The 14281-nt window shown below is 42.1% G+C and overlaps 1 protein-coding gene across 1 annotated transcript; it reads left to right on the top strand.

Moving 5' to 3' along the window:
* Window positions 1-10819: 10819 nt before the first annotated feature.
* LOC147899060 (pentatricopeptide repeat-containing protein At2g03880, mitochondrial-like) lies at window positions 10820-12391 on the top strand. The gene has a single exon (XM_087378198.1). It carries the CDS (start codon window positions 10820-10822, stop codon window positions 12389-12391), a length of 1572 nt encoding a protein of 523 aa, XP_087234324.1.
* The last annotated feature ends 1890 nt before the right edge of the window (window positions 12392-14281 follow it).

Here is a 14281-nt window from a genome sequence, read left to right as displayed (position 1 = left end):
CAATTGTCACTATCATTGGGGCCATTGATCAAGGATCACATATCACTACCTAATTGAATAGATCATTGATATTCAATTCACATCATGTCTTTCATTAGTTGGATTGGAATACCCAGGAGATACGATTTGCCATTATTGTTCCCCAAGCTTTGCATTCACTCTTAGTAAAAGGGGGAGGTCATGTACATGCATAAAGTTCAATAAAACACCTATATACGATCCATGTAGGATGATAAATCACCCTTATTTAAGCTTATAGGATACTATAAAAAGTCTATTATGTCCCCCCGTTTCCTAAAATCTACATTTATTCTCAATCATTTAGATTAAGACCTAGATAACAGTCCCTCAATATAGGTTACATCACCTTCAAATATTCATTGATGGGCTAATATTTGCCCTCATTTATTTCTTGACATGGCCTAAAACGAGCCATAGTTTGGGCTTAGCTCATGCATACAGTTGGACCTACATAACTAATTGTGACTAGTCAATTTGGATTTGTGTGTTTGTTTTATGTCTAGGGGGAAAATTAGCAATGCCCTTCCCCCCTCCCCCCATCCCCAAGATGGCATAGCCTCCCTAACTTAAATTTATTAGGAAAAACTAAAAAGTTTCCCCACCCCTAATGTATAGCTTATGCCTCATCTCAAAAAATTCTCCCTATTATACACTTGCATTATTAATAAGCTGCCCCTTGTGAATCCTCCTAGGTCATTCCGTCTTCCTTTCAAGATTATTATGATTCACATATATTATATAGAAATAAGTTTTGGGGATCTAGTTGGAAGACTTATCCTTTGGATGGGATATCCACCATTTGAATCTTGCAATATTTATTGATGAATTATCTTGAACCATGATGAAAGATTTGAGCCAGAAGCTTGAGCATTAGAGGTGAGACCATGTATAGAGATGGGCACTTTAGAAAGATTGAAATGTAGATCCATTGAAAATTCTATCCCAACACCTTCCAATTTTTACCATGGAGTAGATCATTGGTAGTGGTTGATGAGAAGGCATATCCTAACACCTTCCAATGGTTACCATGGAGTATATCATTGGCAATGGTTGATGAACAAGCATTTTGACATAGAAAATGGAATTCAAAATTGATTATGTATCTTTGATTTGTGATCCCCTTGAAGGGAAAATATATCTTCTTCATGGGATACTTTTTTCCTTTTAAGGGATAAAATAGCTTCTCATGGAGGGATATAACAGTTAAGTGCCAAAAATAACAAATCTATGAAGGATTGCAAAAGGTCTTGAGGTTGAAAGTGTCCTCAGAATTGATTTAGCCAACATGAAATATGATTAAAACCGAATCTACTCATGATTCAGCATAAATTTCCATCTCACTGAGCACACTCTATTCAAGGGCTTGATTTAAGGGTAGAATTCCTTGCACAATAGCAATGTGAGCACCATACTCTTTGGTGTGGAAGTATCTTTTAAAAGTGCCATCTTTAGCATGGCATGGCATGCCTTTGCATCAAGGGCTTTCTTCAATAGATGGTTAAGGTACTGTAAAACAATAAGAATTACTTCTTTTTTCTTTCGACTTTGGATATTGGAATCCACTCTTTCATGGCATCCTTGGTGACCCTAGTGAATATTGTGTGGAGATTGACTACAATCAAGAAGTGCTTATGGTATTGTTTGCACAATAACCCATACTTCAACATTCCCCTGTCATTGGATGGTCTCTATATCACATAGAAATAGATCCCTTTTTAACCTTTCAAACTTCTCATGAGACAGGGGAATTGGCTCACAAGTATTATTGCATAGGAAGTATGAAGCCATGTTGATGCCACCAAATAGATTGAGCTTGCCAACTGATTTTTGGTATAATGTAGCATCTAAAAATGGAGCACTTTCCAACATCTACATGCTATGCCCAATCTCTGCAATTGTACTCATAGGTATAGCATTGAACATTCAAAATTACTCGACTATAGAGTCAATATACCTTGTTTGTTTTAGAAATATGCCTTCATCTAATTTTTCTATCTCTAGACCCGAAATGTAATGAAAGAATTCCACATCATTCATCTCAAAGTATTTGTGAACATTGAACTTGACCTCCTTGATCAACTTATTCTGCCTACTTGTTTGTACAATGAGGTCATCCACATAGACTACAATGATTGTACTAAAAAACTCACTCAAATAAGCTAATGGAACACAATGATGGACTAGAAATGCAACTCTATTACTCATGAAAGAGAAATGAATGGAGGAATCCCTCAGTACATGCTAGAAGTCCACAATGGGTAGCAAGCTAGCTAAAGGGATAGGAGTATATATAGCAAAATTACTCATCTCCTATAGCAAGATCTCAAATTTCTTTTTGGATACGTCTATTAAAGTGAGAGATCACTGATTTAGGCTCTCTAAGTTGGGTAAGAACCCCCTCCATAAGCTACCATCATGTGTCTCACAAATCCTTGAATCTAGCAGTCAAGGTTTGGTGAATATATGAAGATCCACCCTACGTCTACAATGTCCCTCGAGTAAGCATGTAGAGTGAAATATTAGATTCATTTCATTTAAAATAAGCAATCAAATTGGATACTAGACTCTAAGGTAGGTATCCTTCAGCTGACTTGTGGAAGCTCCTATAATTAAGGCTAACTCCTAGATAGGAAAGTCTACAATGTCATGTAGTTGAAATCAATTAGGGGAACCCAACTAGCTCCCACCTTACCTAGGTGTGGAGTACCTACCATAACATTGGTGTGCTTCATCATTGGGTCCACATGACAAAGTGGTCCATGAAGACTATTCGACTAGGTGACTAAGCCTTGTAGCTTGGATTAGCTTATTATGGTTGGCCCAATGTCCCTGTTAGATATCAATGCTCCACTCTCATGTAACTACGCGGGAACCAGCTAACTCTACTTGTAAGCCCCCCATATGAGGAGAACACATTTGAGTAGCTCGATTATCCGGTAGGTCCTAGTTTGGACACCAGAGATGGGGGCCATGTGTGGCCTGATGGCTGGACAGCTTTATATAGAGTTGGCACACTACCAACTAGGCTATATGCAAGTGCGAGAAGGCATCCCATGACTGACTGCACTGAGGGTAGACGGAGCATTTCCCGGGGCAGCCCACTCTCGAGTTGCAGGGCCCGTTTGGAGAACCAGATGATCCCAGATGGCCCTGGGCCAAACGGGGACCATAGGTTAGATGCTCTATTTTGCGCCACGGTTCTATCATGTGGTCGGTGGCCTATTTCAGGACCGACCTCTAGTCGACCATTTTGGGCAGACTGGGTCGGTCTCCTAATTGGGTCTAACCTGACTATGACTGGTGGCTATATAAGAGCAAGCCCGTGAAGCCCATATTCATCGCTGGCTATAGTAACCCTGATTCCTTAGCATCCAGCCTCCGTCCTCTACTGTTTCCAGCACGCCATCGAAGCTTCACATAGGAGCACACGACTGGAAGGTTGCGCCATCTATTGTATCAGTTTTACAGTAATCAAATTTTTTATTCTCCATACTATCTTCTTTTCTCTCTTGCATACGAGATCCTGTTATCTATTGAGCATAGATGTATTATTTTCTTACATGGTATCAGAGCTTGGGCTCTAGCAAGAAGATTTGGTAGTGTGTTTCTATTTGCGAGCAGATTGTGAGAGATGGCCCAGCCTGCAAGACTGTGAATCCCACCCTTCGGTAAAAGCGGAAAGTTGGACAGCTCTAACTATCCACTCTGGAAGTTCAAGATGAAGACCATCCTAAGTGCATACGAGCTTTGGGATATTGCTACTGGGGTGGACTTGAAGCCGGTTCCAAGAATCCAGCCAATGCAACACAACAGAACGGTACCAACTGCGGATGAGATTCTCACGTGGACAAGAAGAAATGTAGATGTGATGTGTTCTATTATCTGCAGTGTAAGTGATTCTGTCATGGCGTTAATTCAACATGTCACCACAGCGGAGAAGGCATGGACAGGATTTTGAAAAATCAGTACTAGACCACGAATCAAACGCGGATTCAAAATCTGGAGACTCAACTCGCGAACGAGAAATTATCTGTCTGAAATGGCAGAGAAGTTCATCACCAAGGTGAAGAATCTACGCGATCAGATGATTGCGATTGGCATCACCATCACCAGCGAGAATCTAGCACGAAAGTGCATACGGATTCTCCCACCAAAGTACGACGGTCTTGTTATGGCGATGAATACGCAGAAGAAAAATATGCCCCTCAACTTTGAGGATTTCAGCGCGATGCTTTTGGAGGAGGAGATGCGTCAAAAGATGAGGACTGGAGAAGATTCGGCTTTCTAGACTCGATCAAAGAAAGGTAAGGGTAAGGACTCTGGTAACCCATCTTCTTCTGATGATAAAAAGAGAAAGAAGAAGATCAAGTGCTTCTATTGCAACAAGGCAGGGCACAAGCAGAATGAGTGCCGGAAGAAGATTGCAGATGAGAAGAACGGAGTAAAGAAAGAGTCCAGCAACAGTGCGCAGGCAATACCAGTAGAGCTGTTCATAGCAATTGAGGAGATTTGCACGGAGGTAGTTCATGTACCTGCAGATGAACCTTGGATTATTGACAGTGGTGCATCGTGCCACATGACCAGTTGGAAGGATTGGTATACCTCTCTACATCCGGTAAGGAATGACATCCTGGTAGCAGTCGGCAATGATGCAAAATGTCCAGCAAAGAAAAAGGTACGATTGCTCTCAAGTCAGATGGAGTTGTAAAATAGTTGTCCGATGTTCTTTATGTGCCAGATATCAAGAGGAAGTTGTTGTTCGTTTCTGCAATCACGGATCGGGACCTCAAAGTTCAATTCGATAAGAATGGCGCATAGATTTTGGATCTTCAAGGAAAGGTCGTTGGTAAAGGTACATGGCGCAACAACATCTACGAACTCTCAGCTTTCAGTGCTTGAGCTAATGTGAGCAACACTAAGCTGTGGCATGAGAGGTTTGGTCATCTAAACCTTAGTTCTTTAAAGGAGATGCATAAAAGTGGAATGATTGCAGACCTACCAGAAATTACAGATCTGTCCGATGTATGTGAAGCTTGCATGATGGTGGGCAAGCAGCATCGGCAGCCCTTTCCTAAAGAGGCCAGCAGGGCAAAGGCTCCTCTAGAGCTCATTCACACGGACCTCTGCAAAAAGAAAGTGCAACCTCTATCCCTTGCTCTCTTGTAAATCCCCTCCCTCTCCTCTCTAGTGCAGCCTTTATCCCTTCCTCTCTTAAAATCCATCTCCTCCCCTCCACTCTTGTGTAACCCTCCCTACTTGCCTTGTGCAACCCTCTCCCTAACTTCTTGGTCATCCCTTCTCTTCATTTCCCTGTCTGTTAGATATCAATGCTCCACTCTCGTGTAGCTACGCAGGAACCAGCTAACTGTACTTGTAAGCCCTCCATATGAGGAGAAGGCATTTGGGTAGCTCAGTTATCTGGTAGGTCCTAGTTTGGACACCAGATGGGGGCCATGTGTGGCCTGATGACTGGACGGCTTCAGATAGAGTTGGCACACCGCCAACTAGGCTACATGCAAGTGCGGGAACACATCCCTTGACTGACCGCACTGAGGGTAGACGGAGCATTTCTTGGGGCAGCCCACTCTCGGGTTGCGGGGCCCGTTTGGAGCCTCAGATGATCCCGGATGGCTCTGGGCCAAACAAAGGCCGTAGGTTAGTTGCTATGTTTTGCGCACCGGTTCTATCGTATGGTCGGTGGCCTATTTTGGGACCGACCCCTAGTAGACTGTTTTGGGCGGACTGGGTCGGCCACCCAATTGAGCCTAACCGACTACGACTAGTGGCTATATAAGAGCAAGCTCGTGAAGCCCATTTCATCACTGGCTATAGCAACCCTGATTCCTTAGCATTCAGCCTCCGTCTTCTATTGTTTCCAGCATGCCATCAAAGCTTCTTTCACAGGAGCGCACAGTTGGGAGGCAGCGCCATCTATTGTACCAGTTCTACAGTAATCAAATTTTTGATTCTCCATACTATCTTGTTTTCTCTCTTGCATACGAGATCCTGTTATCTGTTGAGCACAGACATTGTATTATTTTCTTACACTCTTATAAATCCCCTCCCTCTCCTCTCTAGTGCAACCTTTACTCTATGAAAGTAGTCAATGTTTTGGTTGAATTGGTGTAGCTTAATGGAGTTGGAGAAACTGAATCCTATGATTCTGGACTTGGGAATCTCCTAGGTTTATAGGTCAAGGCACCCACAAAGATATTTCAGTACATCTCCTTGTTTTCTATCATTTTAGTATAATTTTAATACATTTGTTTATGTTACCTACTTCTCTTTATTTTTTGTTTTTGTGTATGTTGTATGGTGTGCCCATTGTGAGGATAGATACTCCATGCAAAGGCTTGATCTAATGATGATGAACAATACGAGCCCATCCTATCATTTGATGAAACATCCTGAAGATCTAAGAGTATGCTCAACAAGCATGGTACTACTCATCATAGGGAGGGGAAACATCACGATTAGGTCCTACTTATGCCAAGGCTATACCACGAACATAGAAAAATGGAAAGCACTCATAGCCTAACTCCATTTGGTATCCTTGATTGGGGTTTCAAGCTTGAAAACACAAGGGGATTCCATGCTAATGGCCAGGGCTATACCAACAACATGCGAACATAGCCAAATTTTATTTGGCATCCCTCAAGCCTACAAATACTAGGGGATACCATGCTAAGCATCAATTAGATTTAGAGTGATTATCAAACTATTAATTGGATCATGAGGTAATACCATCATCAAGATTTAGAACTCATTGGTAGTTTTTGTTATGTAGAGGTGATGTATGTTAATCAGGCATGGCTAACCACCTAGCATCACAAGCATATCTCATCTCTATCCCAATAGTGGTATTTTATCACTTCAAAAGGCTTATCATCAAGAAATGCATGGCCTATCTTGAGTAACAATCCATTTTTTGACATGTGACATGTCAAACAACGTACTCCAAATAAACAAAATTGAATGCAAGCTATACTGTGAAGTAAATGACAAACTCAAGCCAATGAAGGACCTCTTTGTGGCCATCAGCCCGAGACAATTGATGAATTTGCAAAGAGCCATATATCTACATTGGACTTTGAAAAGAGTGGAAGAACCATATGGGTTCTAAAGTTGAGAGATGCACCCACGATGCAGTTGTAAATTTAGAACCTTTATATGAGTCCCAAATTTCCCTTTGACTACACTAGACTACCTGCACATCGAAGAGAGATCTAGAACAAGGTTGCATGTCACCCAAGAGAGCACATCTAAAGTTACATTTGTAGTGACACATTTGTAGGTTGCATTTGTTTTCATGTATGTGCTAACATTGTCTTGTAGGTAACAAAGACAAAAGAGAAGATGAGGTGGTCTTGTGCCCAAGGGTTGTAGTGATTATCGGGTTAAAGATCAGGACGAGCTTGGATAGTTAGGATTCACCAAATGTTGGTGCAAAAGTACCACCCATAAGCAAGTAATTAAATATGGATCAAGAGTAAAATGTCAGCAAAACACCAAACTAGATCAAATGCAAACTCTAAGATAGGTTAAGAGATGTCTCCAACGCATGCAGAAGCAGTGCATGGAACACCACTTTGATCCTCAAGTTTCACAATGTGGAATCCAAAAGGCATTCAAGGGCTAGTATCTACCATACTTAGGAATCAGACTTGATAGGCCATCTATAGCCTCGGGTCTAGTGGACACTCAAGGTCTAGATCCATGGGTCATCTCTTTGACATAGGTCTTTAGAAACCATATACAAGCTTAAGAGTCAACATTCACCTTTCAAAGCTAGACCTATTGGCACATCAAAGGACATGATCTAGTTGCCATACTTCAAGCCAAATCGAAAAATCATGTGTTCCCAAAGTTAGGAATCACTTAACCTGGGTTCAAGACTGACTTCACGATGACTTAGATTTTTGACCTCAACTATGGAGACTGAGGTTTTGTGATTAGAATTGCCTCCAAATTGCTCTTTCTAATCACATCGACCATTCACCATCTACACAGTCATCTTGCAAGGCCCAAATTCACACTCAAAGGACTCCAAATATTCAATCACTCTCCAAAGACTTAATCCAATTTTCAAAGTAGGAGCAGGGGTCCTAAAACATAATATCAAAGTTAGGGGATAGAGTTCATGGCTCAGGCTTAGAAGCAAAACCTATGTGGGCACATTCAATGATGACATTTGGTAGTGCTTTACAATACCCAAGTCTAACCTTCAACTAACTTTGCAGAATTTGATGGCCTAGACTTCATGAAAATCAAACACAAGCTAGGATCCACCTACCAAGTTTAAGCTAGCATCCATGGTCAAGGTTTAGAAGCAAAATCTATACATATTAAAGAGTAAACAAAAAGCCATCACAAACTGAGAGCACACTTGGTTCTACTGAACCATCTCATGAAGTTATCTTCAAAATTGCCAAGTGAACCATTGAATTGCATGTTATTTTTGGACAGCCGAATATACCACAAGGCATGTGCTGTGACATCAGACCACACTCCAAACTTCACATAAGAAACATCGCCACAAAGTATAGCTTTCCAATTAACACGTTGTCTTATCTATATTTGAATAGTTTTCCAAACCCTCCTTCCATTAGGACAAGCAACAAATAACTGGAAAATATCTTCCTTATGGCTTGGGCATCTTAGAGAAAGGATCTACATAGTTTGATGAACTTTTCCAATCCTATTTTAGAGGGAACCAACAAGAAAGATAGAATATAGAAATAGAATAGATGTACTGATTTAAAAACCAATCTTGTCCTTACCAAATTCACTTGGAAACCTCTCCACTTTTCAATTTTCTATTTAAAACTATTGAAGAATCTATCTTTCATAAAAACATCAAAACCCATTGGGATGCCCAAGAGTCTAAAAACAATCCCTTTTGAGATTTTAATCTACAAATTCATTCTCCCTAAGTGTAGAATATCCTAATTTGGAATGGTTTATTACTGAAACAAAGGCTTACAAAAAATATGAAGACACTCAAGGCTCCCTTGACATCATGAGGTGTGTTTCTTGGAGTTAAATTCATATCATCTATGAATTGTCAGGATAATAATGTTTTCCAAAGATAACAGATGTTTTCCAGAAGGAAGTTCAATACCCTTTATGTTGCCTTTACAAGCTAGTCCTAGAGTAACCAACCCAAAGCATCAGCTAACGTAGAGGTGCATGAGGTATCCTTACCTAATATATCTTTTTAGCATAAAAGACTCAGTCATTTACACAAACTTTTGGTGAAGCATTGGTTAGGAGCAAACTAACAAATGATACATAAGTTGGTCCCAGTCGTCGCAGATCCTACAAGATTGTAGGAAAAGCCCCATTTCAAAGTCAAGGTTGACTTTGCTTTATCAAAGTCAACCTTGACAAAGCAAATGTCTTGGCCTGTATCCTTAGCATATTTACAACCCTCCCAAATGTTAATAATATCTTCTAGTAAGTGCCTGCCTTCATAAATCCTTATTAACCTTGAAGAATCCAAGAACCCATTCCATTTTGAACCCTTAAAGCTAATGCTTTGGCAAATATTTTGTGAGTGGTCTCCAATTGCTCCAAGAATTGGTCTATCTCGATCTTCTTAAATTGTAGATTTCTAGCACAAACCCCTATTTAGTGTCAGCTGAACGAAAGTATTGTGATTTGGACCTGAGGAAAAAAAAAATGGAGGTCACAAAACCTAGCTACAAATTGTGTGAAAACCTCCAAGTTAAGAAATTCTATCCCCGATTTTATGAGCTTGGGGGTTTAAGAGAAATTTCCCAAAAAACTTTTTTTGATGAACACTGGTTTCTAGCAATTCTGAGTCGTAGGCCTCCTTTCTCCTCTAACAGTAAGGAGGGGCTTGGAGTTGGCTCCTCTATCTAGGAAAATGGCGAGCGCTAGAAATGCCTCGTCCAAGCTTTCCTTAGGGTGGGTTCAGAGAACAGGTGGACTGTCAGTGGTGTGTGATGTTCACACAAGGTGGACATGTCTGTGGTCATTTATTGTTAGGTGCTTTTATTGGAAAGTTATGTACAACCGATAAATTTTTTGAGTGGTTAGTAGACTCTTGACAAGTGGAGGACGGGGTGTGCCGGACAATCTTTCCTTCTGTTGGACATTTAGTCGAATCGTCTTATGCCACGTCAACCAAGGTCTTCCTGTTTGACCCTAGCCTTGGGCAGGTTTCACAACCATCGAGACGAGGAAAGAAAAAGAGGCATGGAAAGGAAATGGTGCACAATGATAGGCTGATGGGAGCGTCCATGAAAAAGAATTCCATCTTGGGCTCAACATGCTACCCAGGCGCGAACACTCGATTGTCAGGTAGTCCTGCAAAAATCGAACCGTGGTTCATCCAATAAGAATTTTGCAATGCATGCTGCAACCAAACAACTTTCTATATGGCCAGCAAGCACGTGTGAATCACGTAGCCGCACGGCCGCACTTTTATAATACAAGAGTCGAGATGGTTACGCCTTTCATTGTGGGCATGGCCCATGGATCATGGATGGGCAAGATTGTCATACTAGACTTAACCAAGTAGACAGTTAGTAGCAACCGGCCTCCCGGGAAAGACAGTTGAAGCTTGCGACCTCGTGAACTCTGGAACACGAATTTGGAACTGGAGCAAATTCATGGCCGTATCACTGTGTCCAAACTCACGCATCTGGATCTTTTTCGCTGAGAGTCCCAAAGATTGTTCTTTTGACAAGATGCTCTCCATTTTCGCAATTTGTCACTGCTTTTCAGAGGCGTCTCTCTTCTGGGTAACTCCCTGTTTGCATCTTCTCTAGTTATGGGGCCACAGCCTAGGCTACCCATCTCTTTTGGTAACATTAGAGCTGGAAATATGGCCCATAAGAGGTGGCCTCACCTGAAGGAGGATAAAGAAATTCGCTTTCATATGGGGGAGCGTTTGAATGAGTTTTCAGTGCTTCAGTCAAACAATTTGATCAACGCATATGTGAAGCGTGGGAGCATGGTGGATGCTCGCCATATTTTTGATGCCATGCCAATTCGTGATGTGGTGTCGTGGAACATTATGATCCTGGGGTATGCCAAGCATAAAGAGGGTGCACGAGCTTTGGAGTTGTATACACGGATGCACCAGGAAGGTGTCCTTCCAAGCGATCGAACCTTTGTTTCTGCATTCAAGGCTTGCAGTAGTCTAGCAGCATTGGAAGAGGCGAAGAAAATTGACGGGAAATTTGCAAAAATAGGATGGTTGGAGAAAGGTAGAGCCATCCATTCCCAAGTAGTTACGAGCGGGTTTGAATCAGATGTGTTTGTGGGAACTAACTTGGTAGATGTGTATGTGAAGTGTGGGAGCATGGAGGATGCAAACTGTGTCTTTGATAAACTGCCTCGTCGGGATGTGTTTACGTGGACTAGCATGATCCTGGGGTATGCAGAGCAAGAAGAAAGCGAGGAGGCATTTAGACTTTACGCCAAAATGCAAGAGCAAGGCCTGTCACCGGATAGCATTGCCTTTGTCGCCATCCTGAAAGCATGTGGCAACAAAGCAGCTCTGGAAACTGGAAAGGAACTCCATTCTGACATTTGCAGGGTTGGTTTTGAAACTATTGCAAGTGTGGCAAACAGTCTTATAGGCTTGTATGCTAAATGTGGGAGCATGGTTGATGCGCAACTGTTGTTTGATGCATCGCCCACAAGGGATACTGTAACATGGACTGCATTGATTGCAGGATATGCCCACCAGGGAGAGAGTGAACTAGTGTTTAATCTGTTTGAGAGCATGAGGCAGGATGACATACTGCCAAATAGGGTCACTTTTCTTACTGTTCTCACCGCATGCAGTCATGCGGGTCTAGAGGACAAGGGCCAGAAATACTTACAGGCTATGAAGAGACAGTATGGCATTAGTCCAAATATTGAGCACTATACTTGCATGGTGGATCTTCTCAGCCGTACAGGGCGGGTGGAAGAGGCAACGGCAATGGTGGAGAAAATGCCTTGCCAACCTAATGTTGTTATATGGTTGACAGTGTTAAGTGCTTGCCGAAAGTGGAAAAATGTAGAGGTTGGAAGACATGCCTTTGAAAATGTGGTCAGATTGGACAAAAAGCTTCCTGCAGCATATGTTCTAATGGCAAATATATATGCTGATGCTCAGATGACAGAGGACTGTGATAGGATCCAGGTAATGAGAAAGAAAGCTCAAGCAGGGAAGAAGCCAGGGCAGAGCTGGTGCACAGATCCTTGCGGAATGCTGCACACAGAGGAGAAAGGATTTGTGTCTGACATGGAGGATGTGTTACTGGATGTATGTGATGATGACAAGCAAGATACATTCATTGGGCACAGTCAGAAGGTAGTTACTGCTTGTGCCCTAACGAATACATCCTAGGTAAAAATCTAATGTCCATGCGCTTATATTGAAGATTGAACAATGGAATATTGTTTCTAGAGGTGCGAGCCACATTCACAATGGAAAGGATCGTAAGGGTCCTTGTGGTGACCGCATTTAGAGCAGAGTCCCTCTCCTTTGGAATCTGTCCAGCAGAGCTGTGTGCTGGGCAAGACATGGCTTGATGGTGTGTGCTCTAGTGATGCTGGAAAGTCACATTTGCAATCACAAGAGTGCCGAGTGTCATTGTGGGGGAGTATTGGGACAACTCTGCATCTACAACAAACTCCTCACCTCTGGGATCTTATCAGCAATGCTGAGAAGACGAGTGTGCTCGGATGGGATGGTCAAAGGAACAATGATGGTGCTTTGACCATGGCATAGTTGTGTATGGCACAATGTCACCTCAATTGAGCTAGCTGACAATATCTATTCGGATGTCAAAAAGGATATCAGCCAAACCTGGACCATGTCTGGGCTTCCTAGGATAGGTGCAAAGGAAACCAGTAACTCTGTTATATCTTGAGAAATGTTTGGTCAGGGCACAGACAGCGTTAGAGAGTCAGGCTTTAGTGTTCTGACTCTTCCTACAACAAAGTTGTGACCGATGAACTTGTTCACAGTATACCAATTGAATCGATGCATGACTGGTATTAGCAACCAAGCATTGATCTTGATTTGGTTTTTGTTCTCATCTAAAGATGACATGCTCCCTTCTCTCTTTCTTCCCTCTGTGACCCGTCCCTCTTTCGCCTGTCATCCTCAATTTTTATGATTGGATATAGTCCTATGAAGGCATATATTGTGCTTAGTTTGGAATTTCTGATAGGTGGCCTTCTGTCCATGGCACTTGAAAGGATTGCATTAAACAGCAATAATGTATAATTGAAGCGCCAACTAAGTGTGTCTGAAGAACAGTACCGAGCACAGGTACAGCAAGCTGTTTGTGACTTTTCAGGCTCTTTAAATTTTCATGTTTAACCATGGATCCAATCCTTGTGGTTTATTACATGCCACATCAAGACAAGAAAACAAATATGTAACTAGGTGGTGTTGAGGTAGTAAATTTAATGAACACTTTGTGTCAACGTCGATCCCCCAGGGAATAGATTTTTATTTAAGGAGGGGCAATACATGAGCTCAACATCAGGACCCCAATATCGGAACAGCTCCTTGAACGAAGTCAGCTTTCATCCTCATAGATCTCTTGCCAACATTCTAAGGAAAACCCTGGCAAGCTTCTATGTTAAGTATGCTTCTATGTTAGACATCAATAGTGAATGGGACTTGCTTCTAAGCCAAGCCTAAATGACTATGTGCAGCGGAAAATATAGATTAGACCACAGGATCTCTTGCTGATATGGTTCCTATTCAGTATATGTGCACGATAAAATTTCATGCTCAGATTTGGAAATAAACAGCGAGATATTGCACCCCAAATGTAATAAATATGTCCACAGATAGGACCAAAGATGAATACAAAAGGGAACTCACAACTCACACCATGTGGGCAGCTAGATGCTGCTGCACTGGTGGCCGATCCTACATCTGAGATCCCAAGTGTTGCCAAAACCTCCTGCTGTTTCCTTCTTCTGCTGGGTGCCTCCAAGTTAGTTCTTCAGTGGCATAGCAAGGAGCCCCAAATTCATTAACACCCTTTCTGCTCTAGTATTCTACTCCATTGATGAGCTCTACACTGCTGCTGGATCTTCTCTGTTTGCTGGTGGCCCTGCTGCTGCCCAAGAACACTCGTGCTTGCGCCTGGAACATGCCCTGCAAGTGCTGGACTGAACGGTTTATTTGCCCACTAGTAGTGCCTGGAATGCACTTAGCTGTGATTGTAGACTATGTTATTCTGTCTCACCACGGAGGCCTATTTGTAGGACTGGA

Source organism: Dipteris shenzhenensis, chromosome 8 (assembly GCF_047967505.1).
Source record: "Dipteris shenzhenensis isolate YYH24624 ecotype China chromosome 8, Dip_SZ_1.0, whole genome shotgun sequence".
NCBI classification, from domain to species: Eukaryota; Viridiplantae; Streptophyta; class Polypodiopsida; order Gleicheniales; family Dipteridaceae; genus Dipteris; species Dipteris shenzhenensis.
This window is presented reverse-complemented; position numbering and strand designations above follow the sequence as displayed.

Bases quoted from the DNA above. Each gene is read 5' to 3' on its own strand.
- LOC147899060 (XM_087378198.1), top strand. From the start codon at position 10,820: ATGGGGCCACAGCCTAGGCTACCCATCTCTTTTGGTAACATTAGAGCT.